The sequence below is a fragment of the Toxorhynchites rutilus genome, chromosome 2, assembly GCF_029784135.1.
Source record: "Toxorhynchites rutilus septentrionalis strain SRP chromosome 2, ASM2978413v1, whole genome shotgun sequence".
In the NCBI taxonomy this organism is placed as follows: Eukaryota; Metazoa; Arthropoda; class Insecta; order Diptera; family Culicidae; genus Toxorhynchites; species Toxorhynchites rutilus.
Window position 1 is genome coordinate 237,337,390 of NC_073745.1, and position 21,207 is coordinate 237,358,596.

The 21,207-nt window shown below is 38.0% G+C and overlaps 1 protein-coding gene across 4 annotated transcripts in view; it reads right to left on the reverse strand.

The window, feature by feature from the left end:
- LOC129771252 (serine/arginine repetitive matrix protein 2) overlaps nt 1–21,207 on the reverse strand; it is a 78,928-nt gene that overhangs the window by 28,319 nt on the left and 29,402 nt on the right. Inside the window, exons 1-4 of one of the 4 annotated variants that reach the window (XM_055774715.1) lie at nt 16,800–17,437; nt 15,968–16,742; nt 2,428–2,829; nt 674–736 (exon numbers count right to left, since the gene is read on the reverse strand). In XM_055774715.1, the coding sequence (XP_055630690.1) occupies nt 674–736; nt 2,428–2,829; nt 15,968–16,742; nt 16,800–16,866 (1,307 nt within the window). In that variant the 5' untranslated portion in view covers nt 16,867–17,437. Of the gene's footprint in view, nt 1–673; nt 737–2,427; nt 2,830–15,967; nt 17,440–21,207 lie in introns of those variants that run through there. The other 3 variants (XM_055774713.1, XM_055774714.1, XM_055774716.1) reach the window with 3 other exon arrangements.

Genomic DNA, 21,207 nt, shown 5'->3' on the forward strand with positions numbered 1-21,207 from the left:
GAAAATGCAGTAACGTTTTCAAATATTTCGCCTAAAAGCAGACATTTGAAGTGCAGTCCAGTATTTTTATTAGAAAATTTACTTGATTACCTTTTATTTGCTGGGAAAATTTAGAAATCTATAATCGAATTCACATAAAAGTTTAATTTTCAGACCACCACTTATTCAAGATTGTGCACCTTAAGCGAGAAATAAAAACGTGACATAAAATTATTCAAAAGGAATTTATATACGATGTTTAAGCTAAAAGAGAGCATTTTTTATGTAGATTCTAATATCATAGAAATGCTTTAGTACTATTCAGTAACATACAACTCTACCAGTGTAGTGTTGCCATCTACTGAAACATTTTAAGTGAAATTTCATGTTTGATTATCTTAATTTTCGAAAAAAATCTCCCAAAGAAATATTATAAAAATTATCATGTCGGTGAATTATCATGTCTTGTGTGTTGGCTCTTTGCTGCACGATACATTTCCAAACAAACAGAGGAACCTTTCATGTATGAAAACCAACGTATTTTCAGAGATCTTAAATTATTCAATAGTTTTTCAATTATTAGTCGAAATCACACAAAGATCGCTACGATTAGTCGCAACGCAGACAAATACGGGAAGAAATGCATATTTATAATCAACCGAAAAATTTCACTGGCTACTGTTGTAGAAATTACCTTTCTTTTTTATTCTTCTTGGATTTCTTCTTCTTTTCCTTCTTGCGTTCGGGACTTGTAGAGCTGTTGGAAAATAAATTAAAAAAATGGTTAATTGAAGTTCTGCGCCTTCATAATCGAATGTTTTTCCATATATAAACCTTCTAAGAACTGACGTTCGAAATGCTTCCCATCCGAAAAATGGTACACAAAATGATTCTTTTTGCCTTAAGTTGATACAACTTTTGTCGACAAATTTGGTTCCTATTCCAGAAGATTTTCAAGCTTTCAACATGTATTGTTGATTGCTCATTGTCTAGAGCAGGGATTCTCAAAGTGTCTCATAAGCAAAAACATTTTGAGATAGGGGTCTCTTGTCGAAAATAGTTTGAGAGTTCCGGGTCTAGAGCGATACTGAAAAACTGAACCAATTGAATATCCAAGTAGTTTTTCAGTATCCTTTAGCAAAATTTCATCTTCAATGCAATCATCAATCTTCCCAAAGACATTCCTGAATAATCTACATATTTTACTATGCAGCATCTTATGTAGTACGGTAACAGAAAATCCGAACCGTGGTGACAGCGTTGCAGAACAATTTTTCACCTTTTCACCTTCGATTAGTAATCTATGTCTGCGAGATAATCAGTCCGTTTTCATTTGAATTCAATTTTCTTACTGGTTAGTTGATTGAAACAAATAAATACCGTAATATAATTATTATCAAAAAGATAACTCGTACGGCTCAAACCTCTGCAGAGGAATGAGTTGGGACCATCATCATCTTAAAGAAATAATAAAAAAAAATTGATTTACGATATGTGACTGTCTTCCGGTTGAATTTCTGGCCATTTTCTATTTGTACATTAAATATCTTTGGGAGCGGGGATTGATACTGATATCTTGCAAATGCTTTCGATGCTGGCTTGATGTAAAGCGTAGCAAGATCAAACCATTGGTTGTTGCTTCAAATAGAGTCTACATCCAAGAAAACGAAATAAATTTCTGATTATGAAATGGGACAGAAGGATTTGGAAGAAAAAGCTTCACCGGAATAAAGCAAAATTGTAAAGGTGATATTTCCTCGTTAAATGACCGGAAAAGATCTGATCGTCCATGTTCAGTTTCAACCGAATGAGTGTCAAAGATCTCCAACGTGTTTAATTACGAATTCGAAATGAAACCTAGCGTTTTGTAAGTCATGACTTGTGACTTGAGCTTTGAAGAAACGCGAAATTTTGGGAACATCGACGAAAATCGTCAAAAGAGAGTGGGTTTTCGGTAACCGGATTTTCGGTTCAAGAGCCCTATAGTTTCCAAAATGCTCTTCCTTCCTTCCTGGTTTATTTTATAGAAACTTGAAAGTTCATTAGCCTATAACTCCAAAACGTCAGAGTTTGGCCTTCTACTTCGAGGGATGGAAGTATTCATCGATAAAGTGTTGAAGGGTTATATGTGCTGTCAAAAGTATGGAAGTAGAAGGTATGAAATTTGCTTCAATTCAGAAATGTAACCCAGTTTTGATTCGAACAACATCTAGAACTTATAAAAAAGGCAAAGATAAGGATATCCGAAAGCATATGCTGTAATTGCTTATCATTATATTATCTCTCAATCAAAATAATAACACTAAAATCTGCCTGTCGAAATAGGTTTTAATTTGTATGAGAATATATGGGAACAGGTATAAATCTCACAGAGGACGTAAATTTGAAAGCCCAGTTTCAGAAGGTTGAAAATTCCAATTGTTTATATAACTGTAAGCAAGTACTCACGAATTTCTTTTCTTGCGTTTTTTCTTCTCATCCTTCCGCCCACCGTCCATCGCCTTATCGTCATTATCATCGTCCTCGCGGCGTTTTTCTGCACCGTCCGCATCGTGATCATCCCGGCGCTTCCGCTGGCCAACTCCTTTACCATTGGGCTCTGGTGGCATCTCCGGTGATGGTGTCCTCACGAGAGCATAGCGCTTCCGGTTCGCCTTTTCCGCTTCCCGTGCTTGCTCCTGCTCGGCCAGCTCCTTCTGGGTCGCCTCGGACTTTGCTAGGTCCTCTTTGGCTTTGCGATCCTGATCGAAGCTCGTACCTTCCACAAAATACTCCGAGATGCCGAACGCTTCCCGCAGTTTGGCATTCTTCTCCTGCTGGGCCTGGGCGATGTGGTGTGTTTCGCGAACGCTGCAAATACGAATAGAATAAGGTTAGTTTAGAGCGCAGGAAGATTGAAACATTTACGATGATATCAAAGCATAGTATAGAAACATAACGAACTAGACTTTAAATTTATCCCAATCACGCGAACCATAATGAGGTATTTGTGTTGCACGAACAGGGTGCCACCCCTCACAAGGAGACATAGGTTATTGGGTTAAACAGTCCCAAATTCCTTGACAGCGGTTATTTATTATATTGGAATTGTACTGATAACAGTTCGTTGGCACTGCTCCAGATAGTTGTGCAATTTTCCATTACCAAACAACGTTTCCCGCATCCTATTGCAACCGGAACCTAAAGTTGCATGACGTGAACCGGCGCCATACAAAAATAGTTGAATGAATTCATAATTCAACGGACTGATCGGATCGAAGTCCGTGCGAGAGCTAAATGAGACAAGAAACAACTTCTATTGTTCTGAGCAACGTTGTTTTTGTTTGTCATGCGATTTTCGAAGACTATAGTAGAATAAGATAGAAAATTAGTTATTGTTATATCTTCAAATACGTTATGTAAAAAAGAAGCGGGCATTGATCTTCCAAACGATCGACTCACATCTTCTTCTTCTTGGATGACATTAACGTATCCAGTGGAACTTTTGTCTTCTCAACGTAGTATTACTTGCGTCATTTTTATTAATAATACTTATTTGAGATTTCTGTACCGGATAACACACTTTGAATGCCTTTTGGAATTGCAAGCTCTAAAGAATACGCGTGACCACAATGCAAATCGGAAAAAAATTTTTGACGAAAAATACCTCGGCCAAAACGGAAATCGAACCCGAAACCCCGACATGATAATGTGGAACGCTAGCCACTCGGCCACGGGAGCACGTAATATAAGCCGACTCACATGCAGTGTTGGCACGCGTACATATTTATCTGGAAAGGTACAGAAATTTTACGTTGTTTTTAGTACAGATTACAAATTTCGATACGGTACAGATTACAAGAAGTACAGATTTTTTTGCTCAGTGTTACTACTTGAAATCACTGAAGATGCATTCCTTGGTAAGAATTAAAACAAAACGTATCTGTGAAGCTTGAGGTGAAGAACAGATTTGTGCTTCTTGCATGCTTCTGTTGTTGTCCTGCTCTCTCTTCCAGCGTTGTAGTATAAGCGTATCCCAGGTCTTACAATGAGAATTTACAAGATCTGGAGAACGAATTCCGTACCCTAAAAGTAAAATTTCTCAGGAGGAAAATCACACTTTCAGAAAAAAAACATGTACAGGATTGGTGGACAAAAATTGGATGTTTTTTTAGGCTAATGAAACAGATTGTTCTCTGCAACAAATATTTTCGAAGGACACCATAAACAAACTGCAGCGAGCCAAGCGACTGCCATAGTAACCATGTGGACAAACCAACATCAGTGCATCGGACAAACCATGATCAGAATTGTGATCATCGAGACGGATTAATTACATGATTTAGACAAGGTACACCGGGGCAAGTTGAAATTCGGGGTAAGTTAAAACGGAAATCATAACTTTTACTAGGAATGATGGATTGACGCGATAAAAATATGTATAGTTAAACTTATCTTTCAACCCAAATTCTTCTTCTTCTTCTTCTTCTTCTTCTTCAATGACACTAACGTTCCTAGAGGAACATCGCCGTCTCAACGTAGTATTACTTGCGTCATTTTTATTAGTACTTAGTTAAGATTTCTATGCCAAATAACACGCCTTGAATGCATTCTGAGTGGCAAGCTCTAGAATACGCGTGATCACAGTGCAAGTCGGAGGAAATTTCTTTGACGAAAAATTCCCCCGACCAGAACGGGAATCGAACCCGAACACCCGGCATGTTAGTTATGACACTAACCACTCGGCCACGGGTGCACATCAACCCACCTTATTGCAGCCATTACCAGAATATCGCTCTAACGCAATCCGCGCATTTGTTTTCTTTTCCTTGTTCCGTGGAATCAGAACAAACATTTTTGCGCGCTGGCTCAATCGGTCCAAAAACGCGTTTTTTTTTTCAAAAATATCGCCAGAATCGCACGTCAGGTAATCAAATATGGATAATGAAGCGTAGTGGTTTTGAAAACTAAACTGAAAAAAAATTTCGGAATGGCTCTGAGCATTTAAACTCACCCCATGTTTTTTAACCCTGGGGTAAGTTGAAACCAGTGAAAATCGACTATTTTTCATACATAGTAGCAGATGCCGGATGTTATTTGCCGGTGATTGCTGTATGAATGAATGATGATAAATTAAAAACAAAATGAATCAATTATATTTCGTTCCTCAGTATGTTCTACATAATTTATGAATACACAGACATGATACATGTAAAATTTGTTAATTTGGCAATTAGGGGTCGTTCAAATATTACGTAACGCATTTTTTGACGTAGGACTACGTCTTTCATTTCTATACCGGGGTGTAAAACCAAAGTTTCGAGAACGAAAGCGTTACGCTGGAGACCGAGATTTTGAGCGTTAATAGCTCTTAAACAACTGAACGAAATGGTATGATAAACACTTCATTTGAAAGATAAAATGTCTACGCGTCATATACTTGTTACTTTTTCATCCAAAAACTTGTTTCAATAGTCTTAAAATTGCTTTCAAAACAGGCTATTGAAATCACCAATCGGTATATAAGCGAGCGCCGCTCGTAAACCCACTCAGTTATGATTGAACAGCGATTGGAGCATGTTGTCGCTGTTGTTGTGAAGCTAATTTCGTTTATCATGAAAACGCTGATGAACGGTATCACCAAGAGCCTGTTTGTGCACCTAAGGCCAAAAGGGAATCCATCAGGAGGAGAGTGATGCCACGGTTTCGCTTGAAACATCGGAGCAGCCGCCACACACACATACACACACATACATACACGCGCGGAATTCTCGTTGCTATCATCGTTGCTGAAAAATAATCTGCCAGTTCCCCTGGGAATTGAAAAATACATTCATGCGAAAGAGTTTATTTTAATGTTTTCTATCCATATAACACTGCAACCAAATACATTTGGTTTTGTTATTTTTCAATCAATCGCAATTAACAGGAAAGCTTCTGAATAATTTTTTTCCCCATCAGTGGAAATTTTCGTATCCAATATTGGATGCATAACATGAAAAACGGAAAATGTTTCACATCGCGAAAATCAAGTCATTTTCGAGCGATTATTTGCTTTCTACTCATATAATGCTGCGACCAAATACATTTCGTTTTGGATTTTTTCAATCAAGTGCGATCAATGTAAGACCACGTCTTTCGGCAATTTATTAGAGGTGCAATGAATCTTTAGGAATTCCCGCTCTACGCGCACTGGCAAACAATGTTTACTCAACAATTTCTCAAACGAGAAATGGGTGTTGTGAGAAAGGATTAGCGAACGCGAAAACGACAAACGGGAGAAAGATACGTTTGGAGGTTGAAGGAAATTGGCAGAAAACTTCTTCATTCTATCATTCAAATAATGTGATTCATACCACATCGTTTTGCCAGAAAGAGATTATTAATGTTCAAAGGAGGAATCGAGTCCTCCGAAGAAATTACCCAGCGCAAATTAGAGTCGACTATCGATTGCGGCATTCGTACACAAATAATTTTATAATGCAGTTTCACCAAAGTGATTTCTTCGGATATATTCACTACATCATGTCATGTATTTCATATTCTTCATTAAGAAATCCATATCCATGGCACCTATCGGTAACGAATTATTATCGAAACCACGATTTTCGCTAAATGCTCCTTTCAGTTCGGCCTGTAAAAAACTTTTCTGTACTCTAATCCATCAAATTTGGAGCCCTGAAAAGGGCCGTTGATTATATGCTAAGCTAATATAGCACGCTCTCCTCGGATACGATGGGCCAGCTGGATGTCCTTGGGCATGATGTGACGCGTTTCACATGGATAGCACACAAATTGGTATCTTCGAATAAGCCTCCTGCAGCGTCATAGCCGCGGAACTTTAGAAGCGCAAGTCGGTTTTGAAGTCCTGAGCAATTCCACGATCCAAATGCTGCAAAGGTAGCTTGCGGATCAGCAATTCGGTCGACTTCTGATAGCGATGAATTTCACGCAAAGTTCCCGGTCGATAGCGATGTGGCTTCTCCACCTATCCTGCTACTGGTGCGCTAATCCGAGCTGACTTCGTGTGCCTTACCACCGAATGACTAACGAGCTGTCTGCGAAAGACTAACGAGCTCGAGTCCTCACGGTGCGAGAGTAGAGTAAGAAATGAACGAAAGCAAAGGAAGCGTCATTTTATAAACCATAAAAGTATAGAATCTAAATCCCACCCTTATTATATTCGTGAGTATACAGTAAGCTTATATAATAAAGAGGGTGGGGTTTACATTCGATTCTTTTATGTTTTATAAAATGACACTTCCCTTGCTTTCGTTCATTTCTTACTCTACTCTCGCACCGTGAGGACTTGTTTCATCGGGACTAAGCAGACAGCTCGTTAGTCCTTCGGCGGTAAGGCACCACGAAAGCAGCTCGGATAAGCGCACCAGCCGCAGGAAGCGTGAAGAAGCCACATTGCTATCGACCGGGAACTTCGCATGAAATTCGTCGCTATCAGAAGTCGACCGAATTGCTGATCCGCAAGCTACCTTTGCAGCATTTGGTTCGTGGAATTGCTCAGGACTTCAAAACCGACTTGCGCTTCCAAAGTTCCTCGGTTATGACGCTGCAGGAGGCTTATTCGAAGATACCAATTTGTGTGCTATCCATGTGAAACGCGTCACATCATGCCCAAGGACATCCAGCTGGCCCATCGTATCCGAGGAGAGCGTGCTATATTAGCTTAGCATATAATCAACAGCCCTTTTCAGGGCTCCAAATTTGATGGATTAGAGTTCAGAAAAGTTTTTTACAGGCCGAACTGAAAGGAGCATTTAGCGAAAATCGTGGTGTCGATGATAATTCGATACCGATAGGTGCCATGGATATGGATTTGATAGTGAAGAATATGAAATACATGACATGATGTAGTGAATATATCCCCATATCGAAGAAATCACTTTGATGAAACTGTTTACCGTTTGTCGTTTTTAAGTGTTGGGAAAGGGCATTATTTTTGCTGAGTAAATTCCAAGAAAAAATCCATTCCTTCTTTAAGCGTGATTCATTCTGCTTCGGATCAACGGAACAGTGATAATCATTTCATACAAAAGATAAAATGTCCAAGAGTTATATGATTGCTATTTATTGAGTCGGAAAATTGTTTCAATAGCTTAATGATACCTTCGAAAACAGGTTATAAAATGACGCTTCCTTTGCTTTCGTTCATTTCTTACTCTACTCTCGCACCGTGACGACTCGTTTGTTTGGGACCAAGCAGATAGCAGGTTAGTCTTTCAGTGGTAAGGCACACGAAAGCAGCTCGGATAAGCGCACCAGCCGCAGGATAGGTGAAGAAGCCACATCGCTATCGACCGGGAACTTTGCGTGAAATTCATCGCTATCGGAAGTCGACCGAATTGCTGATCCGCAAGCTACCTTTGCAGCTTTTGGATCGTGGAATTGCTCAGGACTTCAAAACCGACTTGCGCTTCCAAAGTTCCGCGGTTATGACGCTGCAGGAGGCTTATTCGAAGATACAAATTTGTGTGCTATCCACGTAAAACGCGTCACATCATGCCCAAGGACATTCAGCTGTCCCGTCGAATCCAAGGAGAGGGTGCTATATTAGCTTAGCATATAATCAACGGCCCTTTTCAGGGCTCCAAATTTGATGGATTAGAGTTCAGAAAAGTTTTTTGCAGGACAAACTGAAACGAGAATTTTCGTTTGGATGCCATACAGCATCGAGAAAATTCCGGAAAGATCTAATCGTTGCTGAAAAATAATCTGCCAGTTCCCTGGGAATTGAAGAATACATCCATGCGAAAGAGTTTATTTTAATGTTTTCTAATTATATGGCAAACACAGCGACCAAATACATTTGATTTCGTAATTTTTCAATCAAGTGTAATTAGCTGGAAAGCTTCTGAAGATTATTCTTTCCCATCAGTAGGATATTTTCGTATCCAATAATGGATGCATAACATGAAAAACGGAAAATGTTTCGTATCGCCAAAATTATATAATTTTCAATCGATTATTGCTCAGTCGCCGAAATTTTCATACTCAGAGAGTTCATTCTCCTCTAGTTTGCCTTCCAAATTGCCATCGTAAACCACACCTTCTCTCGATTCAATCACGCACGAAAAGCATACTGAAATGATATTCTGGTGGTGAAACCCATTCATTTTTCGTGAGGCGTCGTGCACAAATTACGTAACGCGATAAGGGGGGAGGGGTTAGATGTTGCGTTACGAAAGGGGGGGGGGAGGTTCAAAATCCGGATTTTTGCGTTAGGTAATTTGTGCACGACGCCTGAGGACATCGACAAGACAACATCGTTACTGAACGAGCTGAACGGCGAGGGATCGAGTTATTCATTACCTGGCTTGACCTGACCTGAAATGCAATCAGTTTGTTTTAACTGTGAGGGAGCGCAGAAAAGCCGAGCGATCAGAAGGAGAAGAGAAGGTGACCAAGAGAGTATCAGCATCGAAATACGGTTCCTCGGGAAGACATAGAAGCAGCCGCCACACACACACACATACACGCGCGCAACTCTTTTCGTTCGCTGGTTATCGAGAGGAAACCTGGAAAGAAATGATCGTTGCTGAAAAATAATCTGCCAGTTCCCCTTGGAATTGAAAATTACATTCAAGCGAGTTTATTTTAATGTTTTCTATCCATATAATACTGCGACCACATACATTTGGTTTTGTGATTTGTCAATCAAGTGCAGTTAACAGGAAAGCTTCTGAAGATTATTCTTCAGAACAAGGTTTTTTGTATCCAATATTGGATGCATAAAACCTTGAGTCTTCAAAGTAACACTCTCGTTTTTGAAGTCACCCAAATATTTATTTATTCATTCATTCAGGATGGATTTAGATTCAACTTCAAACAAATGATCTCTAAATCAACGATAGTCCTACGTCACCCTTGCGGTTATACCATATATATAACCCACTTCCTGTTTTTTTTATTTTAGACTCTCCCTTTTTTCTACATAACATGTAACAAATGGTTATTTGCATAGATATGTTTAGATTTAGTTGGATTTATTTCTAAACAAGTTTCCACGAGCCATCCCCGCCTCCCTTTTTGAGTGCTTTACGTAATATTTGAATGATCTCAAAAACCTCATTTGTGGCCATTTCGAGTGGCTCTACTCTGAGACATGAAAGCGTCTAAAATGTTATTGTTTCGTATATTAATTCCTAGTATTGTCCATTTTGTGTGTATTAGACTACTTCCCCACATTTCACGTGTACCAAAACCCTTTTTCAAAATGTTTATATGCAATTCTTTCAATTTAGTGTTTCATAAACCAGTTGTAGATAGTTCGAGAAGCAAAACCGCACATTTTCAACTTACCCACTCTACGAGACAACGGGAAACAATGCATATGAAAACTAAACGTTTTCAAAATTGATATTTTTCGAAACAACCAGTGTGAATCCCTATTTTTTATCGAAAGTCATCTGTTATACCTTGTATATGCTGCAAACAGAATTCAATTTAGTGATTTTTTGATTTTTTAAGATAACTTTCAAGTTGAACTTTGAAAAAATCGTTTCAACTTGCCCCAGTATACCTTATATAAATCTGATACAAATGGTGTGCAAGCATGATGTTTAGGGGCTGTCCACATATTACGTGGACAGAAAAAGCAAGATTTCAGATACCCCCCCTCCCCCTTCGTGGACATTTCTTATCCTCCCCCCCTTTAGTTCAAGTGGATATTTCTCTTTTATTGAAAAAAAAATTCAAGAAAATAATTGAATATTTTAACAAGAAAATTTAAGAGTTGTTTCCGAACCATGACACAACCCTTAAATTTTCGTAGTTGACGTAGGATTACTTAAAGATATTTATTGTATGTTGAATTTGAATATCTTCGAACAAGATATGATGATGTTCAATGAATAAAGATATGACGGTGTTCAGAAAATGAAATAGTCACGGGTCGAGGTTATGTTAATGTTTTATGGGTATGTCTTGCGTTACATTAGGGAGAGATGGGATCCAAAATCCGATTTTTTTAGCGTTATCTCATTGGAGCACAACGCCATAGTAGCGATTCGTTCTTTATTATTTGACTTACCAAATTACCCGAGAAGCTTTTGACGTAGGATTACGTCTTTCGGGAACATATAGGGGTACAAATTGAAAATCAAAAATCGAGCACATCGTGAAAATTGTCCAATTTCAAACGCTCATTGCTCAGTCATTCCTTGTTGGATTGATGAATTTTTTGCGTCAATAGATTTCGGCACTCCATAACAATTTTTTGTTTTGAAAAAAATAATATATGTAATGAAACTAACTATCGAACAATTGAAAAATCTCAGCCCCTATCCTAACGGAAATACCCACTTCTGATTGGTCGAAATTGACGACACATGAGGCGGGTCCCTAACAGAGACATCAAAACCAAGCTGCCTGGAGGAAATCGACATTGAAAATACATGAAAGTAGGGGGTAGTGATCTCCGATTTATGAAATTAATCGTTCATCAGCTAATCGAATGCTTTTCAGCAGTTTGATATTCGATACGATTAATCGCCCCAAATAATCGATTAATCGATTAATCGTCACACTGAGAGGAATAATTAGTTAGACTAATATTTCTCATTTGCTAGAAAGCCATCTAGAATCAAAAAAGTGTTCATTCCGCCTGATAATCAATTATTATCTTTTACGCTAAACTCGTAAACGAAGCTCAATTCGCGTTGACGGCATTGAGCTTCCTCGACGAGTTCAGGGGAGCGTCAAAGATAATAATTGAAGTTCAGAATGGAACTGCAGCGGCCGTAGGTTTTTTTCTCTGGATCGATTAATCGACGAAAATTATTCGTTCGCTTCGATTATTGGTTGCGCAGTATTCGTTCGATTAATAATAGGAAGTATTCGATTAATCGATTAATCGAACGATTATAGGGAATCACTAGTTGGGGAAACTTTTGTTCCTACCACAATGTGTTCCCTAACAGAGACATTAAAACCAAATCATTATCAAAGAGTTTAACGATGTAATTCTTCAAACATATCTGAAATCAACAGATAGCCTAACGGAATCCTACGTCAACTATGCGGTCGTGTCTCGGACACAACCCTCCTGTAACTTTTTTTTGTATCGCTCTTCAATTTCTTCCGAATTCCATTTATGTTGTCTTCGACAAACTTTTGTTACATTGTAACTCTCAAACAGGCAGCATCACGCACGTTCTCAACAAGGAATTCAATTTTCCAACATCATTGCTGGCTCGAAATGTCACGATGATATGGTTGCAATAGTAATATTGTCACGACGCTGTTCAAATTATGAAAAGGTTTCGTAGGCAAAACCCAAAGTCGTCAACCAGTGGCCAATTTCAGAGCACATTAGCTGATCTTAGCTTCATCATTCCATTAAAATAAGTTTGGATTTGGAATATGCTATTTGGTATCGTCTTAGTAACAATGATACACCCCGCCTCTACAGAACACAAAACTAGGCTGGGTAGTGTACCAATGATCTTCCTGTGTAATTTCTTGGGAAATATTTGGCTGGTCGGAAATTTCGCGTCGGTTTTAAGGAAAAACTTATATATTTTCAACCGGTTTTTGTTCCACAATATTTCGTCAAAAAACTAAAACTATTTTTTATACTATCCAAAGAGTCGCAGTTTTGCGCTTAAAGGGAGACTCCTGTCTAGAAGGTCATAAAATAATGAACTTTCGTGATTTTTTTCGGATGTTAGGAATAAAGTGAAGTGTTCGGGTATTTTGGTTATCGTTTAAGGTATATTTGATTATGTAATTTCCATTTTTTGAGTGCACGAATAATGATTATTACGCTGCTGACAGCTGGATGCGTAGATCCTATCTGAAAATCGATACGTTACTGGTGGTATCGGTTCTGAAACAACGGGTGGTCGCAGAACGAATTCCAATAAATATTTTGAAACATTTGGACAATACATTATACATTAAAAGTTTTAAAAATTCGAAAAATTTCCAAAATGGCGATCATTTTTGTTAAAAATGAGTTACTTTCTATGAAAAATCTATGTTTAAAAGCCCATAAAAAATGGAAAAATAAGATATCAAAAAACGTCTATGTAACGCTTTAGATAATTCATATTTACATGCTGATAAAAAATTTCAGCCAAATCGGTTAAATACATCCTGAGATATCGATACCAGCAGTTGAAAAAACATGCTTTTGGATGTTACTTTCCAACGAAATCAAATATCGCGAAATTCTTTTTGGACAACATATTCTTCCCAAAAATGTAAAAAACAAAAATTCAATTTTTTCGATTTTCCAGACCGAGGTCCCCCCTTGAAAGAATTGGGCAGTGGTTTGTATGAGTAATAATTTGATGGTTCTATATCCGATGACCACGATGAGAGGAATAGCGCGTTCCAGCCAAACTCCAAAATAGTTTGCCATTCCGGCAAAGTCACAAAGTCAAAGAGACATGTGTCCTTACGTTACTCTAGTCTAACAAGACGCCCATCATATTGATTAACACTGAACGGATCCCTGGCCTCGTTTCGTCTAGTGGCTTAGCTTTATTTATTGTTTTATGGAAATTTATAACACAAAATTCCTTTCCAATTCCACCAGACACAGAGCATATCTTTCTTCGAGAAAAGACCTGCTCTGAGAGTAGTTAATGGTTTCTGTCGATTTTTCCAAGATTTTTACATTCGAAATTGTTGTCATGATTCGCAACAAGAACGGCAAACGCTGGATAAAACCTACAACTAAGAAAACAATGTCAAGCATTTTTAATATTACAATACTAACAGTATGTAGTAATATCTTCATCCTGGTGGAATGAATGATCCTCTACACCCAAAGTTTATTTTTAGCACATGTTATGGCATCCCGATTTATTACATTAAATGAGCTGAAAAACAACAGAAAATGTTCTATTCCCCAATACATGTATATCATTTGTATAATATACAGTAGAACCCTGATTATCCGCGGAATAGTCTGGCTAGGTAACGTAAATAACGAAAATCGCGGATAACGCGATGTACTACTAAAAATAAGGTGTAAACACAGAATAAAGATATTTCAGCGCGAAAACTATGTTTTATTAATACAGAAAACATTAAGCGCCTACGTCTCACTGGCAAATTTTGGGAAATTCTATAGAATTACTATGAAACTCACTTTCGCGGATAATTCGCACCGTGGTTCATCCGCTCGTGGATAATCGGGGTTCCACTGTATATATGCTAGAGCCAATATGAGCGAGCGAAACAGGAGACACATTTAAATGAAAGCATATGATAGCTTTTCGTATAGTTCGCCAAATACACGGCCCAGACAGAGAAAGATATATTCTCGTTTATGTTCTGCTTTATCCTCTTAGAAAACACTTTCCAACTTCATTCTATGATGAGGTGTAATATTATCACGCTTCTATATAACAGCACTGGCAGCTATATGGATAGCGCGGTCGTGTGAAATAGCTTTGCATTCCAGCTGACCTTGGTTCGATCCCCATTGACGTCGTATGGACTTTTTTTGGCACAATCCCAAATGAAATGAGAAAAGAAAACAGAAAGAGATGTCTGCTCGCATACATACAAACCATTTTTAGGCATTTGAAACAGCTCATTATTTGCGCATTTGATCCTCCAGCACACGGAATGGCATTATTTATGCCAAAGATGAAATGTTTTCAGCCAACGCTAGTTTGGGTGTACGAACAATGGAAAAAAAATCGATCGCTCACATATGCGTTACTCACAGAATGTAGATTTCAACGAAGAAGATCAACGATCTGAGAAAAGTATGGATGTCCGACCGGCATTCTCAGAGCCTCTTTACACCGTACCAGCAGATGCTGAATTGGTCGAATCAATTAGAAACGAGAAACTTACAGATCAGATGCAATATATTTAAAAAAAATCATTTTACGTGTCCACGTGGAAATTATCTCTACCCCCTCCCCCTCACCGTGGACAAGCGTACACAGTTTCGTAACCCCAACCCCCCTAAAGTTGTCCACGTAGTTTGTGGGCAGCCCCTTACCATATTTGTAAGTGTTATAATGTAAGTGTTATGTTTAGAAACATTTGAATACCTGATTTGACATAGGTACGCTGAACAAGAGCATTCGGAAAAGTGGACAAACCAAGATCATAAATTCGACTGGACAAACCAACATCATTTACTCTACAAGTTTAGTGTTTAGACATTCATTTTACCCTCTATATAGTCCTGTTAGACGTATTCCTAGGTGTGAAAAAAGGAAATAGTAATTCAAATTTAAGAGAAATAGCAAATTAATTTGTAATCTTTTATACGACTTGGAACGAATTGCCATTCTATTCCATTCTTTGTTTAAAGAGGCTTTAAACTTTTCAGTTCATTTGCCTCTAACGAAGAATGGTCACTTGACTAATTCCAGGGAACTGAAATTCAGTTGTCTCACGAATCAATTCGTACAGTTTTAATAACATTCAAAATACCAATTCCCCATCCTTTTATGACTGATCGGATTGATTGTCGATTCCAGAGACATTTCAGGATTCTACCAGATGTTATGAATTGATGATATGCCCTCAAATGGGATTCTATCGCATGACAAGAGCTTCCCTAAACACTGCATCACATTCTCCACTTCGTACGACAGAAAGACGCTTCGACGTTTGCAAAATTAACTTCCGCTATCTATTAAAACGATTTAATTAGATCAGAATATCTTACACCAGTAGATTAAGGGTTAATTTTGTTTGCGTAAGAAACGATTTCATTGCTGTTTAATTATGTCAGATGTCATAATATTCCACTATAACATGATTTTTTCGATTCACATTCAAATGCATATTAAGCTATCAGAACACATAACAATCAACACTTGGTATTTTTGTCGAAACACACAGATGAGCACAAAAACAATCCCACGGAGAGGCTTTTTTTCTCAACAACTTTGACACAATTCGTAACATTTTTCACACTTCACCTCTAATCAGACCAAGCGCATTTCGTATGTCTACCTTGCAGGCGTGTATGAAGATGTAGATTGAAAAGTAGATTAATTATGAAGACTCCTACCTCACCACGCTGTGCATCTCCTTCATGCAGAATGGCACTTGGAAGGAGGAGGACGCCTCTCGTGGTCGCCTTTCAGGAAACTGCACCGGGAACTGCTGTTCTTGCGAATGATGCTGATGATACGATGGCGGATGATGTTGACGATGGTGAAATTGACGATAATCCTGCTGTCGCTGTAGTTCTTGGCGATACCGATTATTGGGGTTGCATAATTTCGACTGGGCACACGACGTTCCACCGGAATCAGGAATACTTTTGATTGTTTTCACATTTGCAAATCCGGTTGCAGACGAACCACGACGAAGGTCTTCCTGTTCTACAGAATGCTGATATGGTGGTTGAAAACTATTATGCTGCTGCTGCTGCTGGGGGTGTAGAAGTACTTCGAGGTGGTTATTGTTTGCGGGACATGCGCACTGACAGCAGCACTGCTTTCCGATTATGCCGTCATGTAGCGCTGCGGAGAGCTGCCGAAAGTCCGGTGAAAACATAAGGGTTGGATGACTCGCATGCAGATGCTGGAAGCGTCGCAGTTTCTTTAGGAACCGTTTCTTGTTGTTGTTTACAATGGTTTTGCGTTTTTTGAAGCTATAGTTACTTTTTGAGTTGCTATTTATCCGAACCATGGATTTCATCTTTGGTACATTCGAAGCTTCGGATGATGTTGGACTTGAAAGTGGTTCATCTCCCAACTGCTCCGTATTCGACGGTGAATTCAGGGCGATTTCCACGCCAGGCTCTGTTTCAGCATTTTCAGTTTCTTCCGGGGATTCTCCTTTAAATTCATTCTCATTCTTCCGTACATCATGCTCGAAAAATTTATTTTTCTTACCCTTATTAGCCTTTTTCATCGCCGCTAGCCGGCGACGAAATTTATCTGCTGGCGAAAGCTTTTTCATTGCAATTTTTAAAGCTTTTTATTCTTTGATAAATGGGAAGACTTTATACGTAATAATTATTTGTAAACACTACCGGAAGACATTGGATTTTCACTTAACTATTGCTTAGACTTCTCTATCACATATTTAAATAATTACACTACAAGGCTCCTCGTTTGAGCAGCTGGAAGACCGTGGATACATTTCACTACTAGATTATATCACATTGTGTTCAGTTTTTCGCCCCCATCTTCTCGCTGCAAATATGCAGATTGAATCTCGTCTATGTTTTCAATTCCAATTCATTTAATCCTTCTTTCTGTGTCGAATATCATTAGAGTAGCAATTCTCACAGCTGGGATCGGCTTCAATTCCTAATTAGTGATGCAAAATTTTCTTCACTTCTGTCAATTGCGGGATGCTGGATGCTGTTGTCAAAATACATTATCGATCGTCTTAAATTAGACTTTTTCACATCCTGCACAGCTTCTTCCATCGTTTCGAAGTATAGAGCACACAATAAATCCAAATGAGATTTCGAACCACTGTTCGAGTACACAGTTTTCACACGTTGAGAACTAAAAGTGGTCTTAACGCCTTAACGAAACACGGCCCAGCAGCCATCTTAGCCATCCACCGTGCAATGGTATGCGATGACAGATACTGGATTGTATAGCATCGAAAGTGGCAAACAAAGCTCTGCTCTCCATTCACCCCTCCGGATTTTCCAGGCAATAGGGGTAGTAGCAGTTCGTTTCTTGAACATCTCTGTCGCATCATCGTTCTCTGTAACACCATGTGACTGGGTGCTACTGCGGGGGTGCGCGTTATTGCTTGCCGTACCATGAGGACAAGTCAGGGATGATGTCACTATGAACACATGTAGCGCAACATAATCGACGAGGGCGAACGTGGAAAATAAATATGCTTACTTTTACTAATTGGCCGCTGTCCCGATTCTCTCAGATTTTATAAAAACTTTGCACACACGTTGGTGGCTACTCAAAACGACTTCATTTCTTCATCATATGGCCAATTTGAATTAAAAAATATGGAGTTCGACAATGTTGTTGAAAGGTTCATGGACTTTCTAGGAATTTAGTTTTAAATTCTACGCTTGCACCCAAAGAGTGGTTAGGTAAGGGAGTAAAAAGTACCCCCAAACCAAATCACTAGCTGTATGGCAAATATTGTAAAGGATATTAAATAAGAAATTTGGTGGTTTATGCCCTATGTGGTTTGACGTAAGATCTATAGTGAAAAACGTACTTTTTCGTTTATTTCACGCCATCCTCAATAGATCCGAGATAAAAATTTAAAAAAAAAACTGAATGTACATCTTACCACGGTGTATCAAGAAAAATGATCAAAAAAAATTTCATCAAAAATTTTAGTACTAAAAAAAATATTTAAATTCTGAATTTTTTTTTTTTTGGATTTTGAGATTCAGTACTACTCTAATTCATATTTAAATGTGCTCTTACGGCTTAAAAATTAGTACTTTTCATACTAAACTTGATTGTTTCTATCAATCAAGTTAAAGCTCTCTAACCACTCTACAATTTGTTCTTTGACGCCCAACTTCTATCTCTCTTAATTTCGCTGCAATATCGATATAAACAATTTCTGATGAAAATTCAATCAAAATCTTCAAAAATCGCGATTTTAAACCCACTCTACTTATAAAAGCCACATAAATTTCACTATAACGTTGAAAGGTTAAATTTTTTGAAATAAATCATTTTTGAATTATAAAAAAACATTTTTTTCAAACTGTTATAATCGAGTCCAAAATTTTATATAATCGAATCATTCATAAACGAGTCTATATAATCGAGTCCGACCTGCATAAGGAACTAGGTTAACAAAAAAATATTTTTTTTATTTTTTTTATCCCTTTTTGTTTATTTTAGGCTCATTAGCATTTTAGCTGTAACAGAGCCGAATTTTAATCGTGTACATGTCACATGTTTATCATATCTATAATTAGCACATTACACAGTTGCCATTTTTCGGCGTTAGATTATTCCCTACTATACCATTGCATATGGTACACATTTACACAGTAGCCATTTAGGCGTAAGAGTTTTCTATCTGTTCTTCCATTATCCAGTTAGACCGGACAGCGGAGACAGTTGTTGATCATTGTTGAGTTATTTATAGAACAGCGGCCCGATGTTTCTTGCAGAGCAGAGCAGTTGTATGGACGAATCGATCTTTATTCGACCGTGGATCGATCTCTATCGCTGATGGTTGTTGCGTGGACGTAGCTATTCTGTAACAACACAAAGATGGTCAATGAGAGGGCCCTGAGTTTTGAACTCACGATCGATCGCTTACTAAGCGAACGCGCAACCAATGTGGCTACGGAGACCCCCAAAAAAAATATTGATTAAGTATATTTTTCAAACGAAATTGTAACGATCACGCAGAAACTGTTCAATCTCAAATAAATGTTCAAATAGTTTCACAGGAACATTTTCACTTGAGTTCAATATTCCATGCATACTTGTCAGGTTTGATTCAACGTTCGAAGGTGTAATTTCGACACAATCATCTGAACGTTGCTGAATATTTTCCAACTCGATATGACTACAATCTTCAGTGTTTTTTCTTAGTTTTTCAACGCTTTTCAATATATCGGTATCTGGCATCAGATCACAGAAAATCACATTTTAGTCCTTTTCGCACTAAGCAAGCTCACGACGCATTAATTATGCCAGCGGAATATCACCGTCATCATTGAAGGAAAATTCGACTTTACTGAAGCAATTTTAAATAGTCTCTGATTCAACCTTATTGATTTTAGAGGGTTAAAGTATTTCAATTGCATCCAATACCGGTATATCTGAAGGGTCTTAGACTGCATTTAAATACAGTAAGAATGCTGAATAACATGAAAGTTTAAAAGAACAAACATCCTCCATTTGTTGCAGTCTTCGTTTAACTAATCGAACTAATTAATCGAAAATGGCGATAGTACTGATTCAGGTTCTTGATCAAACCAAACGTTCAAACGTTGCGCAATGGTTAGCGTTTTAATTGTTCGCTTGAGGTTTTTCGTGGTTTTCCATACTTGGAAAGAAATTGCTTGATGACACGAACACTTCGTCTAAACTTTCAAGAGCAATTGAAATGACAATTAATAACGCACAAAAACATGTACGCGAAAATCAATCGAGCTATGGAGGTGAAAATCCATTGAAAAATGAATCAAAACCCATCAAGTAAGGGAGGCATCGAGTAAGGGATGTATCGAGTTATGAAAAAAACAAGAAGTGGGTTATATCTGAGATATAACCGCAAGGTAGACGTAGGACGACCTTTGGCTCGGTAATGATTTATTTGAAATTGCATCTGGATCAATTCTTAATGAATGAATGAATGAATATTTTGAAAGATTTCTGAAAGTTTTTCTTGTTAGTGTGTGGGTGGATGAGTATATGTATGGAATTGTTATTAACATAAAATTCAAACGAACTTGTTTGTGGTCCCGAAACGAACCGATGGAATTTGAGTAGCCTTGTAAAAGCAACTGAAGATGTTTGATAGATGATTCATTTTTGTTTTCGTGAGAATAACATTAGATTTTTCATGATCGCAGAATAGAAACTGAGGGCGCCATTTCACGGTGAAAATGAAATGAAGTCTTTATAATCTTGCATAAAATTCATTTCGTTTTTATCGTGAAGTGGAAATTTTTCATGACTGTTCCATGCGAAAGCAGAACAGAAACTGATGCTATTGGCGATCTAACGTACATATCTACACCTAGGCGGCGCTGCGGTGAAAGTAATGATGGTTTTAAATTTTGCCATGTGAGCTTATGGAAGGTTTGTAGTTCTTTCCATAAATTACAATGTTATAATCATAAAAGATTATTTGATTGCGATGAGTTTGAAAGAAATTTAATCCTGCGCAATTTTATATATAACATGTTATTTATTTACCTCTTTCAGTAGTGAAAACTATAAAAATGTTGACAATGGTTGAATTAAAGAAGGAGATTCGAGAGCACAATCAAACACAAGTAGAAAAATGCACGATTCCTGCATGTGAGAACTACCTTGGAAAGCCCGGAAGTAAAATATACGTGATTTGTTTTTGAGTTTTAGGTTACATTAGCATCATTTTCTTAGTTCAGAAACAAAATCCAGATGTCTCACCGATCGTTTACGTTTTGCGTTAGATCGCCAATTGGATTGCATCACGGGAACACCAAGTCGAATGCGTAAATGGGAGCGAATATTCCTTCGCTCGGACGCATTCACACGCAAAAAATTTGTCATGACTGTTCCATGCGAAAGCAGAACGGAAACTGACCGCTACGGTTTCCCAAACACTGATGCAAGCGAGCAAAAG